The sequence below is a fragment of the Jatropha curcas genome, chromosome 2 (genome assembly GCF_041381405.1).
Source record: "Jatropha curcas cultivar XTBG-Jc1 chromosome 2, XTBG_Jcur_1.0, whole genome shotgun sequence".
Classification (NCBI taxonomy): domain Eukaryota; kingdom Viridiplantae; phylum Streptophyta; class Magnoliopsida; order Malpighiales; family Euphorbiaceae; genus Jatropha; species Jatropha curcas.
The window spans coordinates 27713565-27736827 of NC_143152.1; the positions used below are offsets into that span (position 1 = coordinate 27713565).

At 30.5% G+C, this 23263-nt stretch overlaps 2 protein-coding genes across 2 annotated transcripts; both read left to right on the plus strand.

Moving 5' to 3' along the window:
• The first annotated feature begins 8416 nt into the window (after positions 1-8416).
• Positions 8417-12227, plus strand: LOC149498528 (MATE efflux family protein). Its single transcript, XM_089717553.1, has 2 exons — positions 8417-8632; positions 10337-12227. Exons 1-2 carry the CDS (start codon positions 8417-8419, stop codon positions 11732-11734), a joined length of 1614 nt encoding a protein of 537 aa, XP_089573679.1. The 3' UTR covers positions 11735-12227.
• A 4807-nt stretch (positions 12228-17034) lies between these two features.
• LOC149498529 (Protein kinase superfamily protein) lies at positions 17035-21407 on the plus strand. The gene is made up of 6 exons (XM_089717552.1): positions 17035-17916; positions 18539-18671; positions 18861-19056; positions 19619-19743; positions 20283-20441; positions 20856-21407. The coding sequence occupies exons 1-6, from the start codon at positions 17675-17677 to the stop codon at positions 21147-21149; spliced, it is 1149 nt and encodes a 382-aa protein (XP_089573678.1). The 5' UTR covers positions 17035-17674; the 3' UTR covers positions 21150-21407.
• The last annotated feature ends 1856 nt before the right edge of the window (positions 21408-23263 follow it).

Consider the following 23263-nt stretch of genomic DNA (forward strand, 5'->3'; position numbering starts at 1 on the left):
TCTTATTCCGGAAAATAACTTGTCTGACAAATATGTTCCAAATTTTTCAATATTTGGGGTACTTAGGAAAATCGATCTATAAAAAATAGTTTCGTGGTAAAAAATAAATAAATAAACTTCTCATTTTCATGAGGAAAACATTTTTCGGTTATAAAAAAATTTATTATAATTTTATAAATACAAATTTTTTAGTTTACTAATTACTGGTAGTTAGCATCACCGGTTTCCGGTTAGCATTGATCACCACTGATCATTGGTGGCTATCACAGTTTATCATTTTTTTTCATGTTTAATAATCAAATTTTTAAATACAAAATTTCTATATTTATAAATATTCTTATGGATTTATAAGTTAAAAATGTTCTTATATTTTTTTTAATAAAAAATGATAATAAAATAAATGAATAAAATTTAAAATATAACATTACAAAAATTAAATAAAATTACAGAGAAAATTAAATATAAGTCATTGTTACTCTAAAAAAAGAAAAACATAAATAATTATTAAAAAAATAAAAAATTCAGTTGAACCAAGTTTAAATAATTCAACTGAGATCTGATTATCAAGTCGGTTCAAAATTCAGTCCGGTTTTAAAAACATTGGTATTAATTCTGAGTCATTGACTTGTTTTTTTCTAATGGATGGAAGGCTGAGATCATAATTTTGGCACCAGCGTACAAATAAATTTATTTTCCATGGTTCGTAAAAGGCTTTGCTTGCATATGTTAAAAGTAAATCTTGAGAAATTGAAGAAAAATATCCCAATTAGATCTGCATCTCTGCAATGCAAATGTTCATGTGATATTTGGGTTCCAACAGTTAGCTTATCAGGTAGATTGGACCTTGCCTATGGCGGCCCAAACTAAAAACCCATTCCGAGCCTTTTTTTTTTTTTTTTTTTTTAAATGACTGATTTGAGAGGGTTTTTTTTTTTTAAATTTTTAGATAAATATGGAACGAGACTTATTCACCTCTCGTGTATGGGCTGATATCATACATCAAGTCAATTCATAATTATTTTTTTTAACGAATAGTCAGAAATATTTTTTTATAATTAATTTGATATATATTATATGGAAGTTTGCATCATTACCTACGTACGAAGAGTTGTTTTCTATCTTTATTTCATTCTCTACCATAAATATGTTCTCACACTTTTTTTTTTAATCCTTATCGTTTTCAATTTTTTCCTTTCCTTTTATTTTCTATTTCTCCAACAACTATTTAATAATTTTACAAAATATGATAGTATTATTAATCGCGTGATCCACAGGTAAATTACTAGTTTAGTCCCTAATCTACAATTATATTATCATGTAAAAATCTGTTGTCATTTCATACTCTTAAAATATCCAAACAATGCATAAATCCTCAAATAAAATTAAAAGTTGACCTAATTTACACTCCGATTCCATTCTTTTAACTAGGTATTTTAACCCTTTTCATGCATGACCTAAGTTAATAGAAAGAGAAGTGATTATTAGTAGAAGAAGGAATAAATTATATTAGCACAAAGAATAATAACAATAATAATAATGGTTGGACCTTGCAAATGAAGGAAGCAACGGTTCTTGCTACCCAAAGATTGACAAGGACAGGTGCTGCTGTGATAGTTTCAGGCAACCCTTTGCTTTGACAAAAGCAAGAGTTGTGTTTGTCATAATGTAATTAATTAAGTAGGTAACATAAATAAATAATTATATACCATTTCTTTTTCTAACCTAAATCTAAAAGTTATAACGCACTAATCACTAGCTTATGGGGGACAAGAATTATAACCCTAACCCTAACCCTAACCCTAAGTTTATTTATTTTTTATACATACATTAAATATATGTAAGTGGCAAGACATTGGAGGATAGGTTGGTCCCCATTATATATTTAGGATTCAGGTTACACTACGAATAGATAATTTTTGTACATGTTTTATCTTTGCATAAAAGAAATAATTGGGGAAATTTCATAACATAAAAAGATAATATTTTTTTATAAAATAGAGAAGAATTGTGTTTCAAAGGCAACTACATAGCCATGTGATACTCATATTATATATTGGAGTATACCGGATAAAATTAGTTGTTTTGATATGTTTTAGTAGTGTTTAACTGTTAGCTATTTAAGTAACATTTTATGAATTAACTTTTCACAAAACGCTATTTTAATCTCTAAAAGTTATTTCAAATGCTATGTTGTCGAACACTATAACAAGTAGCGTTTAAAAGCTATTTAAAAAGCTGTTACCGAATGCAACTTTTATATGTATCGTAAAAATGTTCCTTTAGCAGTTATAAGTAAGAGTATTCTCATATCAATTTATGACATGTTTATTAAAAATAAAATTATATATATATAAATTTATTTTAAAGTTGGGTAAATTATTAGATCACTTGGAGGAAGAGAAACATTATCCAATCCAAATAGAAAATTCCAAAAAACTGTAACCAAACCAAAAGACACAAGCAATGAGTTCACTCATTGCGTTGAGTTTATTAAATATTGCATATGTGATAATATAAATTATTGTTTGAATTAAAATTTTTCTATGCCTTACAAACGTTTTGCAAACAATGCCAAGAAATTGATATATATATAATTATATAAATATACTATATCTAGTTTATTGTTAATTCTCTTTTAATTAAAGGAAAAGATAAAAAGTGCTCTACTAAAATTAATTGAAGCTTGGGACCATAATTTTTTTTTAATATAGCTTTTTATTTTTTCAAAAAAAAAAATTATTAATTAGAAAGGATAATTAAACAAGTTGGATCCAATGCTTCACAAGTGCTAACTGCATATGCTGAAACTTTGGTTGGTTCAATTCGGTATCTTTCGTACAATTTATATTTGGAGGAGTTCTCTTCTCTTGGTCTTGGGTGCATATATATATATATATATATATATATATATCACACTTGCATTCGAAAAATAAGCCTTTTTTTTTTTTACTTTTTACTTTTTGCTTTTTCTTAATAAAACAACTAATCTAATTACTTTAACGGAAGAGAAGCAATCACGGACTCATAAGCGAGACTAATTTCATATGCAAAAAGATTCGAAATTATAGTTTATTTTGTAAATTTATTGGTTGGGAATTGAGATTCTTTTCTATATTTTTGTTAGTTAGAGTTTATTTTGATGCAAGTTAATTTATTTGACTATTTAAAATTTGATTTATATATAGATTTCTACTGTTACTGATTGATATGGTAAGTTAATTAAAGAGTACAACTTTTTTTTTTTTTTTTTTGAAAGTTATACTGCTCAATTATTATTATCTGAATATCTGATAGCAGTACATCATGAATAATAGCTGAAGGTATATATCAGTTGCTCCATCAAACCAGACATAGAACTAGTGGCAGGTTTGGTTCTAATTAAAGAGTAAACAACTATTCATTTCCTCACATTTGGTTCTAATTACAACTCATTTTCTTTTATTTAGTAAATATACTGGTCAATTTTTTAAGTTTAGTCCGTTTAAACTATTTAGTCTTTTAGTCTAAAAAATAAAATATTAAGGGTTAATATACATTGTAATATTTGACTATTTGGTAATATTTAATATATTATTATTATTTAGTTCATAGTATTTAGTTAGATTATTATTTAGTCCCTTATTTAAGAATAAAAATGACTATTTTAAGATAGAGAACTAAACAATTCAATGCAGTTAAATCTTAAAGAGTAATAAGTATATTTACCAAATAAAAATGATGAAGTCGTAACTCTAGCTATACCTAAAGGACTAAATAATTATTTACCCATAATTAAATTTATCTTCGTATTTTTATTGATATTAAAAATTTTGCCATTATATAAAATATATCATTTGAATAGCTAGTTTGTTTCTAATATTGAAAAATATAAAAATATTGATATCCTAATTATCAATTGGATAAGTTAATAAACTGATTAATCATGTGCGATTTGACACGTATTATAAAAAATATAGAGAATAAAAAGTCTCGAGTTGAAATATTCGTGTAAGCATTCAATTATTAAAGTGGAGAAGTGCCTAATGGAACTTAACTGATTATACATATAAAATGAAATGTTGGTGGGGGGGAGAGCAGACATAGGCACCACCATCCATCATTGTGCTTTATCAAAACTCATATAATTGAAGTGAAAGAGAACCAATGAAAATAAAAATTAGACACTTTATTATTATTATTATTATTATTATTATCACTTCAATAAACCCATTATTTGCTTATAATCTTTTTCAAAAAAAGAAATACTCTTGGACTTGACCATCTATATTAATTCCCATCATTTGTGCCATTTTTTGCTTAATTGCCATTTACACACACATAAAGCAACCATCCTACGTGTAAAGTAGGAAAGTTAGTGATTAGAAATAAATTAATTAACCAAGTACAAAGGCCAATCACATGATTCGAACTGAATTAATTAATTTAATTAAAAGGCTAAAAAGGGTTGTGTTAAGGACTAATTATAAAAAAGAAAAGAAAAGAAAAGAAAAGAAAAGAATCCTCCACTCCACCCACCATTTTTATTGTAATTGGCTTAAAAGGGGTAAAAGGGAAAATATTCTGTTTTTTTTCCAGTTTTGGAGTCAAAATGTAGCCATGGAAGTGGTGACCGTACTTTAAGCACAGCTAAGCCCTATTGAAGTGAAAGGATTCTTCTAAGCCTATGGGGTTATGGAAGAGCCAACTTGGAAAGTGACTTGACTACAATGAACGACCAAAGTCCAAACCAACTTAATTATTCTATAAATAAATGCTTAATCATATCTTTTCTTTTTAATTAACATTGTTAATTTGTGAACTGTTATTAGGTAAAAAGTTCACATTAATTAGTGTTAATTAATTAAACTATAAACAAACTCTATTCTTAACTTACCCTAAATTGCATGTCAGTGGAACGCATGATTCCACTCCAAGTTAAGTACTATTAAATATTTTCCAAATAAAAGACGAAAAAAATAAATATTAAGGTATAATTGAATTTTGAACAATTGAGAAAAGAAAAGCCACAATCAAAACCAAAACAACCCTATTTTCTTAATTGAAATGAAAACTTGAACGTTGAGATAGTAATTTCAAAATCTAAAACTATAATAACGTAAAGGGAAACATTTATTTAAATCGGGGTGTTTGTAAAAATTTTCAGGGTTTAAGTTTTGCAAGTGGATATATTAAATATATAATGAAAATTCTTCAAGGCACATGGTCTCGTACGTGGGAAAAGAATAAAAAAATATTAAAAGTAATTCAAATTCATTCTCTTCATGTGTGTGGGAGAATCATACCACTTACGATTCTAACTCTTACTATGTATATATTAAATAAATCCAAAAGGTTATAATTTATTAACTAACTAAACTAATATTCTGTTCTGTGACAGAAAATTTTTCGCCCGTGATGAAAGGAAGGAAAAATGGAGGACAATGACTGCATGCCTTTGAGGTTCAAAATTATTTAAAAAATTTTCAGCTTTAGATGTGGTTGAAACCATAATATATACTTGAATTCAACCAACCATTTATACAAAATTAAGAGTTTGATAGTGAAAAACTAAAACAATTAATATCTAAACTAAAAAAATAAAAACTATTTTTCTCGCCAACTTAGTATCTTAAAATATTTATTTTAATTGTTAAATAATATTATAATTTTATTAATCATTAAAAAAAGAAACTAAAAAATTTTATTATTTGAAATAATTTTAATGATATTATTATTAATTATTTGTGGAAAATCAATCCCATGACGAGCAATTTAGTGAAGTTAGTAATAATATATAAGTAAGGATTGATGTCATACTCGTATCTAATATTTGCCATTAAGTAATAAGTCACGCAAACAAAGTAATTGAGCGACAAAATGCAAAGAAAGCAGTCGTAGGATATGATTTCCCCTCGTACACAATTTACAGGACTGTCTTAAACCACCCAACATTGCTTTTCTATTCTCTATTCTAATCCCACTTGGGTTCCTGTCCTGCCTACTTTCTTACTTCTCTTTCTAAACTTTTTACTTTAAATTTTGCCACAAACATAATCTACTCCTTCAACTTTCAAATTTTATTTTTCGCTCTTTAACTTTAAAAATGACCTTATAGATTCTTGAATGTCATATTTTAATTTTATATCCTCTTGAGCATTTAAATTAATTTTTCTATTTACAATGTCTCAGTAAAGCTTAAGCGGTTACAATATTATTTTCAAAATTCACAAGGCAATAAAATTTTTTTTATAAAAGTTTAAGAGATAAATTATATATTTGGCCCTTTACATTTATCAAGGGGATTTCTGGGACTTCTATGGTGCACACCATCGTATCATATACATTAAAAATTGTAAGGCAATAGGTTCAAAGACATGAGAAAGGAAAGATTTATGTACATAAAAAAATATAATGACAATAATTAGAGAGGATTATCCCATATGTTATATAGCTCGCAAATTCAAACTCATTAAATTTTCGAATGAATTAAAAGAAAAACAATATAAGTGTGTTTTTTTTTTTTTTGTGTAAATCATCGGTATCCGAATCTTATTATTGAGGTCTGCCTAATCCGGTTTGCGATTTAGTCATAGTTAAAGCTCTTCGCCTCTCCTTGCAGATGCATTTAGTGGGATCGAATCTCAAAACTCTTTCCACGTGCTCAGCCTGCGTTGTCAACTGAGCCACAACACATAAAGATAAGTGTATTTTTTCACTGAAAAAGAAAAGGATAAAAAAAAATAACCATCAACTATTAATTAATTAATCGTATAATACTTATCTACTTTTAAATATATGAATCTCCGTATACATCAATGGATATACATAACTATTAATTACGTGTAGGAGGAATGGATATACATGCTTAGAAAGAAAAACTTACCTATAATGAAATATTTCAGTGAGGAAAAAAAATTGAAAAAAGATTTAAATTTCATCTTAAGCTTAAGTCATCTATTACGTTATATATCACACATAAACATATAATATAGAAAGAACTCTCCAAGGTTTGTTGGTTAATTATATATATATAATATATTCTTTTTGTTTAATAATTTAGGAAATAAACAACTTTGTTAAGCAGTAAGAGGGGTATTCGTGCATTTGATTACTTATTTTGGAAGTGTTAAGAATAAAAAGAAATGAATTAAAATGAGATTACCTAAAAATAAACATGTTGAGTGGTCAGGCATCCACTGTAACAGCTGAGCCCAGTCTCAGCTTCAAACCTGTAAAGCTAAAATTGCAATTAAAAAAAAAAAAAAAGAAAAGAAAAATTAAAACAATACATATATAAAGATTACCTTTCCACTAAAAGGGCTTATAGTACTATAGACCCACACCTATGTCATAACCTAACTCAAAAGCTGGAATTTGGCCAACAGAATAATCGGAGATTTAGTACTAAAATCTCATAAAAGCACTAACTATCAAATAGCAATTCTCTTATAATTATATATATGGCATCTATAATGCATGGCACCATTATGGACCCAATAGTATTTATTCTTCTTTTTTTTTTTTTTTTAATTATGAACATTATTTATCTTTAAATCTTCGTGAGCAGTACTACACTTATAGTTTATAACAATTAATGAAACTCTTTGAAATAGGATGTACTTTATAACAATTATAATTTTTTTTACTGACACATTCATTCCAAAATTTGTTGATATAATTTAGTTTAATAGTCGAGCACACTATATCTAAATCGTAAGATCGAGTTTATTGAGTCAATATTTTAGAGAGTATTTTAAAATTAATCCGAAAGAAATTAATCTCTTATTTAAGAGTTAAAAGAGAGCGTCAGAGATAATATATATATATATATAAGATTTATTTGTAGTCAACATGACTTTTACACGAGAGATTGAAACACTGTCACCACAAGTTCGTGGACATAGCATTTTTTAATTTATTAAGTAGAGTATATATATACATATGAATTCAAGGCCTAGGGAATGTGTAATTCCATGCTATTTAGTTCCCAATTGTTTCCCAGTTCCCATGTTCCAATGCACCATTCTAATTTTCTTCATTTCTTCCATCTTCTTCTCTGTAACTCCAACCAAATAGTTTCCAAAGCCATAGCCGAGGAACAATCCCCACGAGCCCCTGTGTTGCACATGGATATACGTACATATACACAGTTTTTCGCGCTTTACCCTTAAACAATAAGGTTTTTCTTTTTAATATCCATTTCAAGTACGTCGCTATATATGGTACTCAAAAGACTTTATGAGTAATATATATGTGTATGTTTTTCATTTGTTGGTTTTGCAGGAGTTGTTTAATCGTCTATAAGACAGCATTCGACGAACAAAACCATTCTCTGGAACTGGTCCATCTTTTGTTCTTATTAATTAGGTTTGTTTTCTCTGTCTCTGTTGCAAACTGGGATTAAAAAGAAAATAAATAAATAAATAAATAAACAGACATGTGCCCTGGTACTACTGATACTGAATCTCGAGGAATTATAAATGGTGAAAGTTTGATTTCAAAGGATATTGCTTATAATGAAGACAATACAATGAGAGCTAGTAGTAGAGCTGAAGCCAGACTTTTCTTAACTGGACTTTTCCGGCGGATACCGCTCAATGTCAATCTAGGACTCGGTATCAGACTCGGGCTCGAACGACCCGAACTAAACGAGGTAACTCGCACACTCTCCCCGTCTCTCTCTCCCTGTCTCTCTTTTCTTTTCTGTAGCTTGGCTTTCCCAAGAATAAAATGTTGTTTGAAACTAATAGGAGTCAAAACCTGTTTGTTTAATTAGGGACATTCTCTATCTCCTCTTTTATGGAACTTGTGTTTCTCTTTCCGTTTCTGGCCAATGGAAATGCAAATGCAAGTGCAATTGATGTGATGATTGTAGAATTCTTTTCTTTTCTTTTCTTGGAAAATGTCTTTCAATTACATAATCCATTTTGAGAAATGGGGAGTACTGATAACTCTCTTCTCTTCTTCTAAGTGGGTTTTCGGTTTTGATATTGGTGCATGGGACTATGGGAGATACATTAAAAATTCTAAAGTAGAGTTTGCTCCTTTCACTAAAAGAGAAAAAAAAAAATTCAATCTTTGAGTTCACTTGTATAAATAACAGAGGAGAGATGCTCTGTTTCTTCTAGAGATGCTCCTGCAAATGCATAACCGCATATTCTGGTGGGTGGTGGGGTCCAAAAATAGAGCGTAATAATAAGTACCAATAGCTTAGCAGTAGTCTTTTGAAATATTATAATAATAATAATGGCATTGGATATTCTGCTAACATCCCCAAATGTTAGTGTGATTTACGTTACAAATGCATTTCGTTGTATTACATTACTTTTGATTTCTTATCGACTTACTAACATAAAATGTCTTCGACTATAATATATTTCGTTGTATTAGATTCAGATTCAATAAGTAACATTTGAAAGGAATTTTTTTATTTTGAATGCTATGGACTTGAAATTACTATTTCTCCTTTTCTTTTCTAACTCTTAATATATATTTTATATATTTTTAATTTATGATTTGAGGTTTTTGGATGTAATGAAGAAAATAATTAAATTACATAAATTATAATAAAATAAACTTTAGTTTAATTAAATTACATTTTATCTCACCTAATCTCAAATTCTCTATGCATTAATCTAGCATTAAAATTAAGAGAGTAAAAGATGAGTTTTAGGAAATTGTGGAACAAAAGTATTGTGTTTAATTGAAATAAGAGTAAATTTTTTTTTTTTTTAAAAAAAAGAATAATTAATATTCCTTATAAATGACATGTAGTTTTTTTGGGTAAAAATAATTTTTAGAAAATGACGGATAAAAATAGACAAACAAAGTTAATGATGATGATGAAAATAATAATTTTATTTTTATGGTTTTGTTTTGACTTTTAAGGAATATGATGCCCATTGGACTTCACTGAATCTCAATGAACAAACTTAGCTCATAATCCATACACTTGCTACTGTCTTAAGGAGCAGTGTATTTCCTCAATGTCATATAATAAATTCATAACCTTTATTTCAAATTTTCCAATTATCGTCTGTCTTTCTTACTAGAAATCACACACTGTATCCAACATAATTATAATAATCAGTAGAAAGTCTAAAGTTTTAAACTGTCCTCTGCTTTCCCTTTTGGAAATTCCTTATTTCAATTTATAATTAGTCATGTTAAAAATGTAGTTTCCATACCTTTTATTAAAAGCCTTTTTTTTTTTTTCTTTTTCTTTTTCTGGTTTTGGTAAAGGTGATTATAGCTACACCTGGTTATTTATGTTTAAATTGCTTACTCTTAGTCAACTTTGTTTTGGACTAGAACTAATTTATCCAGGTAAAATGTCATTTACATGGGTGAAATGCAGGTAGGAGAAGAGGTTCTTGCTCTAGGAAAGATTGCTTGCCCCATAATTGTCACAACAGTACTCATATATTCAAGATCCGTCATATCGATGCTCTTCCTGAGTCGTATGGGTAAAATAGAGCTCGCAGGAGGCTCGCTAGCACTTGGGTTTGCAAATATCACAGGCCTGTCTGTAATGAAAGGCCTAGCAATGGGAATGGATCCCATTTGTGGTCAGGCCTATGGAGCTAAGAGATGGTCCGTTATAAGCCAAACTTACCTTAGAACTCTCTGTCTCCTCTTACTTGTTTCTTTACCCATTAGTTTGTTGTGGTTGAACGTAGAACCCATCTTTCTACGTTTAGGTCAAGACCCAGACATCACTAACGTAGCTAAAGTCTACATGGTTTTCTGTATTCCTGAGTTAATGGCTCAAGCTATGCTTCATCCGATGCGATCTTTTCTCAGAACGCAAGGATTAACTGCTCCTCTCACAATTTCTGCTGTTGGAGCAGTTATTCTTCATACACCAATCAACTACTTTTTTGCAATTTATTTGAAGCTGGGAGTGAAAGGAGTTGCTTTAGCAATTGCTTGTAATACAATAAACATGAACATAGGTTTGCTAATTTACGTGGCTGTATCGAAAACGCCATTGAAACCTTGGCATGGGATTACAGCTCCTTCAATGTTGCAAGGGTGGCGGCCATTGCTGTCACTAGCCCTGCCTTGTGTCATCTCCGTTTGCTTGGAGTGGTGGTGGTATGAGATAATGCTGTTTCTTTGTGGTTTGCTGAGCAATCCGAAGGCTAGTATTGCAGCAACAGGCATACTTATTCAAACAGCAGGTTTATTCTACTCATTTCCTTTCTCCCTCAGCTGCAGTTTAAGTACACGAGTAGGTCACGCATTAGGCGCTGGACAACCTACAAGAGCACAATGGACAGCCATAATTGGGATAATTCTTGGTTTTACATGTGGACTTACAGCTGCTATTTTCACAGCTGCATTTAGTTCTGTATGGGGAAAGTTATACACAAATGAGCCAGAGATTCTTGAATTGATATCAACAGGACTTCCACTACTGGGATTATGCGAAATTGGTAATTCTCCACAAACAGCTGCCTGTGGAGTCTTAACTGGAACTGCACGTCCTAAAGATGGTGCTCGCATAAATTTATATGCGTTTTACCTCGTTGGATTGCCAGTAGCTATTCTGCTAACTTTCAAATTGAAAATGGGTTTCCGGGGACTGTGGTTTGGGTTATTGGCAGCACAACTTAGCTGTGTTTCTATGATGTTGTATACTTTGTTTAAAACTGATTGGAGGCAGCAGGTTAAAAGGGCCGATGAACTCACTTCTGCTGTAGGTCAAAGGGAAGAAGAATTGGAAAATGGTCCACTTATAACTGATCAGTGAGAGTCCAAAACCAAAACTCGTCTAACAGAACAGACTCAGAGCTAGTTCATAACATATAAATATTATATGATTTATTGATTTTTATATATCTTGGAAGTTGGAAGCATAAGCATTTTTTCTTTTCTTTCTTATCTGACCCAATTGTCTGTGAAAGCTACAACTTTTAAATACAACGATCTCTATTATCCCTGATCGAGCACATTAACTTTTAAATACAACGATCTCTATTATCCCTGATCGAGCACATTCAAGTCTGAAGCATTAGAAAAAGAAAAAGGTGTCACCCTCAATTGACCAAGCTATGTTCGTGGCACAGTTATAAAAGAATATATTACCAGAAAAACGAAGAAGAGAAGGTTCACATTCATATCTGGTTTAATTTTCTGCAATCAATGTTTACCAACAGTTACATTATCAAACATTGTAACCAATAATTCCAATTATAATCCTATGGATTCAAACTATAAATTTTATCATAATGTGAATTGAAAATTTGCCCTGTTTTGTATTTTTTATTAACACTCCTATTATGGATTTAAAATTTGATAATTAATTAAAATTTTATTTCAAATGTGAATATCTTTAAAATAATTTTGAATATTAATGGGTGAAATAGATGTTATATGGGAATTAATTAATTAATGTGAATGTTGGTTGCCGACATGGCGTCCACTAGATGCCTCCCAACCAACACTGGCTTCCCTCTCCAAAGTCAGTTTTGGAAGCTACCAGATAATAACTGCCTTATCCCACCACCACGGGATTTGCTTGTCTAAATAAGCTGGGCTACGTCGTTATCTGCATTATTGCGGCACACGTGGCCAATATCATCGACGGACGCCAAATGCTTCATGGACCCACAATCTTTAGCACGTTAATTATTACGAAAAAAAGATTAGGATCCATTTGACGAAATCGGATCTATCAATTCACTCATCCATCAAACTTAATGAGAAATTTTTTTTTTTTGTTAAAAAGATAATATTTTTAATTATTTACTGAAAAAAAATATTTTAAAAAAATTTTGTACCTCCTCCTTCTTCTCCTTCTTTATTATTATTATTATTATTATTATTATTATTATTAACTCTCGTTAGTTTTTGCAATAAGAAACTAATAAATGAATTGTTTAAATTTTTTATTAAAAATATAATAATCAAATCCGTTTAATTCATGCAGGTGACAAAAATTTATATGCGATTATGATTAGAAACTATTCATTTAAAACCATTTTTTGTACCTCATATGTCAAATTCAAACATACATATGCTGACATAACGAGATTGGAGCAAGAGATACATATGGAAGATAAATAAAGCAAACGATTTAATTAATAATATACTATTATTTTGGGCTTTTATACCGTAAACCAAAAATATATAAATTCATGTCTATTTTTCTCGGGAATTTGATCGACAATAAAATTGTAACGACTAAAAAGTTACGATATAAAATTAACAAAACTAAATTTCATAATATTAACTAATTTGATTTTGAAACATCAAACATCCTTGCAGTCCCTAAGAGTTGTAAAGAGATTTATATTGTATTTTTTTTTTTTAAACCACCGGTAACCAAACTATGTTATTGAGAACTGAGTAAATCTGCTTTGGGGCTTAGTCACGGTTAAGACCCTTCATTTCTTTTTGTATATGTGTTTAATAGGATCGAACCTGAGAGGTCTTTCCATATGCTCAGTCTATATTGTTAACTGAGCTACAACCTGTATGTAAATTTATATTGTATTTATTGACCGATAATTAATTACATTAAGCCAATATAAAATCCTAGCATGCATATTCAATTATGTCATATCCATCAGAAAGTGAATATTTTTTTGCCGTTTGGCTTCAAAATTTGCTTTCTAATATATATTTAGTGGATATTCAGAGTTTAGACTATTCTTAGATTGGTATTATACCTTAATCGAATCATGAAATCTTGATCGAATCATGAAAATTCTTAGTGTAACTTATATATCAGATCTTACCAAAAGAAAAAAAAAATCCCAAGTATATTACTCATTAACAATTAGATGTATAAACATTAAAAACCTCAGTCTTCATGTTGAACACATTCAAACTTTGAATCGCATTTAAGCCTTCAAAAATTATTTTTTGGTCTATTAAAACACGAGTCCGTACAATACCATACATGAGTTACATGGGAATAGGGCCGAACGGGAAACAACCTACAAGAGTTCTATGCCCAAAGGCAAAGACGAAGACAAGGACTTGGTCTGAGAGAGAGGCTTAGATTAGCCGAACTGAGTTGAGCTGAGTCAAGCCAAATTGATGGGAACAGCCACCGAGGAGATAACCATCAACTCCTTCAACCTTTTTTCCCTCTTTCATGTCAGAAACCCTTCACAACTTCTCAACTTTCAAAATCCGGAAGTAAAGCGGGAGCGCGTGTAGTTCACCGTTTGTTTATTTTACAATTGCCGTTTGAGTTTTGTTTTAAAGAAAAATATTATATTAAAATAAACAATTATTGATTAAAAATTATTACAATTTTCATATTTAAAATTTTACTTTATTTTACTTTTTGAATACACAATAGACCACTCAAACAATTACGAGCACATCCAACCAACTTGATGAAGAAGCAAAATAGACAACTCTAGAGGACTATCATGGAGAGTATGATATGAAACAAAGTTTCAATGGAGCCTTCAAACCAATCTGTAAAAATTTTTATTAACTTATTATGTTAATAATTTAACATTTAAGCATGTTTTTAAATTTTATAATATAAGAAAATAAAATCAAACATATTCCTTCTCGTATAAAAAAATTTAAGTATTCCAAAATTAGAAACATTTTGCTCTATGGGTTAATGTATTCACCCACGATCAACACGAGTCAATTAGATGAAATGCTTCCCTGTTTTTATGTAAGGAAAAAAAAAAATCTAATTTGGGCCCCCCATAAAAATGGAATGTAGAGGAGACAAAAGTTTTTTAAATAACATATATACTCATATGAAATATAAATATAAACGTGTCAGTAATGATAAATGGAGTTTTGCAATAGAAAATGAGACAATGAATGCCGATATATTCTAGGTCGAAATCCATAGAGACCGGCTGAGTTTTAAGTGATCCCATTCGCGATGGTCGATGGAAACTAGAACACATTTTTCCTTGTAACTTCAGCTGTAGTCACTTTAACTATATTGAATTTCAAAAACTCACATATAGTTATTTTTTATTTTGTAAATGATAAAATAAATTATGCCACAACGAAAGTCTAGTTTGACATGAACGATTTTCAAATTCGCGCTTTAAATCTTCCATCTCAAATTCCTTTTGCTTCCATTATAATTTGATGATTTCCATTCAAATTCGCGCTTTAAATGAGTCAATTATATTGTTGTTTTATGCTCTATGGGTTTAACTGTTAACAAATCAATCTGTTCAAACCTTCACCTAGTAAAAAATGGAAGTAACGAAGACAATCTGGTCAACATAGCTTGTCTCCTCTCTTTGGCCAATATATGGCCACGTGGCAGAATGAATGCCTCTTCCAAAGAAATGGTGTTGTTTCATGAACGGAGAGAAAAAAAGCTGCGATCACTTTCACTTTTCTTTGCGGCCAATAAAAGGCCAACTCTTTTGGCATCAAAATTCTGACAAATACATTTTTTTTTCTTCAATGTTTTTGATTTAATGAACAGCCCTTTGAAAAGTTGAGAATCATCTTCTCCCCCAAATGTTAACTATATGCTCCATTTATTTCCAGAATATAATTTATATTTAGAAAAAAGTTTTCTAAATATCTCTTTTCCTATTCTTTAATTCCAATATTAAAAATTAGTCAAAAAAAAATATTTTTTACTTATCAGATTATAAAATTATTGAGAGTTATAGAAATTTTTATATTAAAAATTTATCATTAAACATATGAAAAATATATAAAAATAAAAAATCATGCCAATTGCTACAGTTTCAATTGTACCGATAGGTGATGACCCGTGATGGATGGTAGTGTATAACGAAAGATGGAGATCTATAATGATACCAATATATGGTTAATGTATTAATAAATATATATTTATACCGCTATAGTAAATATGTTAATATCTAAAAAATATTTTATCTTTTAAAAAGAGAAGTTTTTTATTAAAATAATTTAAGCTTCTCTTTAATCAAAAAAATATTTTTCATTTACTAATTTTTCTTGAGTACCCCAATTATAAAAAAAAAAAATTTAAAACTTATCTTCTAAATTCTAAAGATAAATAGAGGTATAATATGAATATGTATTTTTATCATTTTCTAAATTCAGTTTTAATTTTTGTTATTAGAAATTCAGCATGCTTTTAGATGAAAATTAAAGCAAAAAAACACTACATTTCATTTTGTTCATTTCTAATTTTTTACTAATGTATTCATTATTATAAACCAGTCTTATTTTGATAATGTTGCTTTAAATGGATGTTTAAAAACAAATTATTGTTAACTAGCATCCGTCCGTTTCAAAAAGATAGTCTTTTTTTTCCACACATATTAAAAATTATAAGTTATTATGGTTAATGAACAATTTTATTACTATACCTTTTATATTATACTCATCTTAAATAACACATCAACAATTATTATATTGAAATAAAAACTATATTGATAATATAAAATGAGAAATATAAATGGCGATTAATAACAATGATCAACATTGATTACTTTTTTAAATTTAAGAGGAAAAAAAATAGAAGAATAAAGCTACTTTATTAAATAACATGGAAAAAGTAAAGAATCAATGAGGATTATTAAAAATAAGATAAAATTTAATAAATATATAATAGATAATGTAAAAATTAACTATAACGTAAAAAAATAAGTGGACTATATTTTGGGTCATATTAAAAAAGAAAAATGCATCGTCCTTTTTTAGGACAGAGAGTATAATTATGACTTTGGATGAGAAAGTGATTGATTAAAATTATTGGACAAAATAAAAAAGTTCAAGTTTAAGTTGGGGGCAAAGCCAAAAAAACTTAATTGTGAGGATTTAAGGAAAAAATTCAATTTGTATTCTAGTTTGAGGTGGCCGGTGGGACTTAAAAAATTGATTCTTCAATCGGCACGAGGCAAAAATGAGGATACATGCAGACAAGAGAAAGAGAAGGACAGTTGAACTTAGCTAGCCGAGCCGACAAAAACCTAAAGCCTAGAGTCAAAGGTTTTTGTCGCTAGATACAAGCCATCCTCGACCAAGAACGTCCCAATCGCTGATGACATGGAACTACAAAAACCCTCATTTCTGTGCTCTCCACGCGTCGTCTTCTCATTGGCCTTTCACATCTCTCCCAAACATCACTCCCTCTCCTTTTTTTGCCTTTTCTTTCCTTTCCTATTTCTCTCTATCTCTCAGCCCCACTTTTAAACCCTTGTCGGAACAGATACTCCGATATCTTCTTCATCGGAGCTGGAGAGTAACGGACAAAACGGAGATATTTTATCCGTTCTTTAGCGTCAAATTTTTTTCAGTGATAGCTTAAACGAAGACGATATTTTCACGGTTTTTGTGTTTTTTTCCTATTAGCGTCGACTGTAAGTAGTTGCCTTTGCCTCATCTCCGATATTTAATAGGTTTTTTCTTCTTTTTTTTTTTTTTCCTTTTCTTTTCTTCTTTTATGTACTTCACGCAAGAGGAGGCTTACAGTTGAAGGGAAATTCTGACAAAGTCCGAAAAATAAGAGAAGGAACAAAGTTTGTTTTTCAATTAAAGTAGGCGAGAAATTTATTAATTTATAGCGAAAGCAAAGCTCAGCTGTGAAAAGAATCTTATTTTGTTTTGGTCTATGGTGGGAAATTGAAGGAAAATGCTGATTATTAATTGACCTTGTGGAATTTTGTTGACGATTTTGATTGTTGAAATATAGAAATATGAGAGAAAAGAGTGATAAGAAATGAGAAATTCTGGTATAATTTAAGGCAACATGAGTTGCAGCAGCAGCGAGAAGAACGGAGGAGGACGAGGAGGAGCAGGACAAGAGGCAGAAATCGTTCAGAAGTCTGTTTTACCGAGGTCCAGTGAGATTGAACCGGTACCAGTCACTCCAAATGGTTCCGTAACAGTGCCAGAATTTTCAATTGATGAAAGTCTACTCGTCGACCCCAAATTATTGTTCATCGGCTCCAAAATTGGCGAGGGAGCTCATGGGAAAGTTTATGAAGGAAGGTCAGTGTCCTCTCTCTCTATATATATTATATATACGTGTGCGCGTATAAAATATGTAATGATAAGTTATTAATCGAGAGCAATTTAGCTTTTGTGTTTAAATTTTGACTTTCTTTTTTTTACTGTATAGTTTTTCTGTGTTTTTTTTTCCCCCCTTTAAATTTAAATTCTAAGCATATTGCTGTTGGTGAAGATGGGTTAATAAGTCTTTGTAAGGAAATGTCAGCTATGGCTGGATTCTGTGCAAAGTTGATTATGTTTTGTCCCTTAAGTAGAGTGGATGTATAAATGTTAATGAAATTTGTGTTTGATAATTGATATGAAATCCAGTTATAGGAAGGGCTAGTATGTTATGCTATTCTTCATGCTTGTTTGAAGTATATTTCTTTTGATGTGTAACTGAGATTTACGGACCTATTTAAATGGCATGAAAAAGATTTTTGTATTCCTTTTAAGTATGATTTTATCTTTAATTTTGGTATAGTTTTGGTTGTATAAACTATTACTAGATCCTGTTCTATTGAATAAAATGTGCAGTCGTGCCTTCGCACCGAGTGTCCACGAGTAGTTTTTCTGGCAGCTAGTGTCCTTGTTATGTAGGTGCAGTCGAATATTTTTCCAGGTACCGTGATCAAATTGTTGCTATCAAAGTGCTTCACCGAGGTAGCACTTCAGAAGAAAGAACTGCACTGGAGAATCGTTTTGCCCGTGAAGTAAACATGATGTCTAAAGTTAAACATGAGAATCTTGTCAAGGTGAGCATTGAAATAGGTTCACTCTATTCAGTTGCTATTCACTTGCAGATCTTCATAAAGATCTGTTGTTTGTTTCTTATATTTGATTATTATTGTCATTGTTGTATAATCTGTTTCTTATTCGCTGTATTTGTCATTTGTCCTATCCATTTCTGTTTTATTTTGCTTAATATATTTTTACTTTTGCAGTTTATTGGAGCTTGTAAGGATCCACTGATGGTGATAGTAACTGAGCTATTACCTGGGATGTCCCTACGCAAATATTTGTTTAGCATTCGTCCAAAACAATTGGACCTTCGTGTGGCTTTAAAGTTTTCCATTGACATTGCTCGAGCAATGGACTGTCTGCATGCAAATGGGATCATACACAGAGATCTTAAACCAGGTACTTATGTGAGGACAATCAGTGGTGATCTAGAACTTCAAGCTAGGGGGCAGGGGGGCTGGAGGGAAGGGGGAAATCTTGGAGATTATGGGGGCCAGAAGGATTAGGGACCCTACAGGCTACAACCTATCTCTGCCACCAGAGATGATGTAATTGTTTAACTCTGTCCACATCTCTGGTCCTGTCAAAGAGAAAGCTTATCTAGAATCCGGGGTCCTGCAACTTTTTCGTAAACTGTATAAAGCCGAAGTTAACATCATCTAGCACTAGTAACTTTTGGTGAACATGTCAGAACTCAGTCGTGCCATTTTTGCCTTATTTTTCTAATGCTACTGCATTATGCATAATAAAATTTGATTTCAGCTCCTATTTGGTTAGTTCTGAAGTCATAAATTACATACCTTTGCTGCTACCATCGGGGTTCAAAATCTGGTAAAGGTGTGATAAATCTGTGCTATTGAAAGAGAATGGATTCTGTTTCCTGGATGACATAAAGCATCCTACACTATTTATATCTATAAGCTTTCAGCAATGATATGTAAAAGTTTACCCATTAATGCAGATAATCTTTTGCTTACGGCAAATCAGAAGTCTGTGAAGCTTGCAGATTTTGGTCTTGCAAGAGAAGAATCTGTGACTGAAATGATGACTGCTGAAACTGGGACTTACCGCTGGATGGCTCCTGAGGTTTGTTCTCTCTTGCTTGTGTAATTTGATCGTGTTGGTTTATAGAAGGCACGTCAATCATGTAGTCTGCGAGCGAATAGAAAAATTCTTACATAACAGGATAGATTTATTCAATGGTTCTTTTCTTCTTCTTTTACAGCAAGAAGTGATAATCTTTTACATTCTTTGGTAAGTTTGTTGCAGAAACTAATTTTAAGTTCTTTGATTAAATGTCCTGTTTAAAGACAAATATACTACATACATTTCTTTCTTTCCTTCTTTTTGAAAGATCCAATTTGTTTTCATTTATTTTGTTTATGATTTTGTCTAATGGGAGTGTAAAATAACATATCTGTCATAGCACTGCACCTCAAATCACAAACTGGTTAAGTAAGTTTACAATGCTCATGTTTTTTTCATTTCACTCGAGAAGTGGATGTTCAATGTCTAGGCTAATTAGCACTCTTCTTCATCATTGTCATATTTATTTTCTTGCACAGCCTAATTTTTGCTGCACGATTGTTTATCTCTTTGTAGTTTTATTAATACCGTCTTTGCAGTTGTATAGTACTGTGACATTGCGGCAAGGTGAGAAGAAACATTACAATAACAAGGTTGATGTCTATAGCTTTGGAATTGTCTTATGGGAGTTGCTGACCAACCGCATGCCATTTGAAGGCATGTCAAATTTGCAGGCTGCTTATGCAGCTGCTTTCAAGGTAAAATATGGTTGCCAGTTGGTATTCATACGTATATGTGCTAATATTTTCCACTCATTTAATTTGGGAATTGCAACTTCAGATGGCACAATTATACATTGTGCCAAATGCAGTCTTTTATAACGACTGGCAGATTATTTTGTCATTTGGTCATGCTGTTGAAGGATTATCCTTACTGAAGTTACATAGTGTCTTGTTGATGTCACAACTAAATTCCATATTGGATTAGATGCCTGGATCCGTTCTATGGGCCCACCCATGGACCAAAACAATGAAAATAAAAGTTTTTCCATTTTAGCGTTTCTTTTCCTAGTAAATGATTTGAAATATCCTCGTTTCAACAAAAACTTATTTTTCATTGGAAAAACTTCTCTGTTTGCTAATTCCACAACTTTTTTTTCATCTTGAATACAGCAAGAGAGGCCCATTCTTCCAGTGGACACATCCCCAGATCTTGCATATATTATTCAGTCATGTTGGGTTGAAGACCCTAACTTGAGACCCAGCTTCAGCCAGATTATCCGCATGCTTAATGCATTCCTTTTCACCCTCTCTCCACCACCGCCATCTGTGCCAGAATCTGATACTACCCATGAGGCAGCAGCATCAAGTAACGACATTATGACCGAGTTTTCTGCCCGTGCAAGAGGAAAGTTTTCTTTTCTTCGTCAACTGTTCGCAGCTAAGAGGACTAGGAACTCTCAATAAGTGGGTAAAGTTTTGAGATATTTTCTTTTTGTTCCAGCTCAAAGAAATTTGTGCTGTCATAGAGATAAATATTTTAAAGGAATATGGTTAATTGATTAGATAACACGGTCAGTGAAAGGAGAAATGTCGATGAGGGAACATGATTAGTAAATAAAAAGATGAGTGGAGGATTTAAATCTTCTGTTAACCTTCTTGTTGTAAAGCAGATACATGGAATTCAGAAATCTTTATGTCCATATCCTTTTTACCTTCTCCTGAGATAGATACTACTTACTGCGATACAACTTGGCTTTTAAGGAATATTTCCATGAATCCTTGTGGGGATAATACGCTTTTTTCTTTGTATTTGTTGATGGTGCAGTAGCAGCAGAGAGCACTCATTTATTACATGTCATATAATATCCTATTCCTATACAATGTGGTAGGGATTTGCAGGTTGATGGCTTGTCTACTCTTTTCCCAGGGGATCCAACAATTTGTGCTTTTTATTAGGAAACAATTGTTTGGAGAGGATAATATTATAGATAGATATATTCATGCAAAACTGTAGATTGCATTGTTTCAACTGTCTGAATTTAGACTGTTCAACTGATTGGGCAAAAACAATATCTACAGACTCTTTTTTTAGATCTTTTTTGGACCGTCTCAAAATTCTTGATTAGATCTTCTGCCAAGTTGCATGGCTTCTTCTGTGTTGTCTTATAGAATAGTTTTCTTTTTTTGGTTGTGTACAAGACGTTCTGATGTGATCTCTGCCTGCGGAGTTATGGGTCTCACCGTCTCAGAAGGCATTTGTAGTTTTGTGACTTGAAGGTTCCAACTATGTTCAGCTACAGTATGGGCTTCACTTTTGCAGGTTTGTGGATAATGATCTCAAAATAATTTTATGGTGTTTTTCTAAATAATATGTGGATCTTTGCGTGGGTCGACCCTTTGAAATTTTTTTTCTAAATATTAATTATATATTACTCCGTTTTATATAAAATGAATTTAAAATATGAAATTCATTTATAAATAAATTTAAAATAGAATTTATTTTCAAATAATTTATCATATTTGGAATAAATTTAAAATTAAAAATTCATTTGATTTTATTTTCTAAAATACTTCTAAAATAATGATTTTAGAAGGCTAAAAGAATGGATAATTGTATTATAAAAATTTGGACTTTTTAGATTTGTGGAATCATTTGGAAATTCTATAATAAATTTTAAATTAGTTAGATCCATTTTCACAGAGTTAAAATCTTCATTTTTTTTTTTTTTTAAATTTCTAATACAAAAGTTTAGATTTTTTAATGAATTTTATAAAATTTTGTAGAAATTCATTTATTCCTAATGGATTGTAACATATGATTGAATTTAATTGAGTAGAACAAATTTAAAATTGGGCAATTTTTATAATCATTGTGATTTTTCTTAATCATTGAATTCAATTATAGCTCTCAAAAAAGAATTTAGGTGCAACATAGGTGTTAATTTAAAATTATAGTTAAGGTTTAATATCTAGTTATATCCGAGATCAAGACCGAGATAACTTTAATTCAAAATTGATTATTAGAATGCGACATGTACCTTTGAATTTGAATTTATTGTATCAGATTATCAATTTAGTCTTTAAATTTGAATGCATAGATAACTGTTTTGTCCATCTTTTTTATCAATAATGAAGTAATGAATAACTTCTCAAAGCCTGACAAAGTTACTGATAAAAATGGCGAGCTCATAACACCTTTGATGGTGGACATGCACCATATATACAACCTTAGCTAGCTGACAAGTTGTGCTCAAAAATGGTGAAATGCTTTTACTTTCAGTAACTATTTTTATGGCTCCTGAATTTGGACTGTAAAAATAAAAATAATAAAGGAAATTGATTTATTAATTAAGTAAAATAATATCTCTGCAATTAAAATGTATGATGACAATGTGAGGAGTCTTTCACGTAAAATAATTCAAACTCTTCATAACTAAAGCAATTAAAATATTTTACAGTAAATTTTTTTAGAAAAATAAAAGATATATAGTGGTAATTTATAATTAAAAGTTCTAATTAAGTTAAAATAGTAATTTCTAATTAAATTACTATTATAAAAATAAGTCTTACCTTAATTG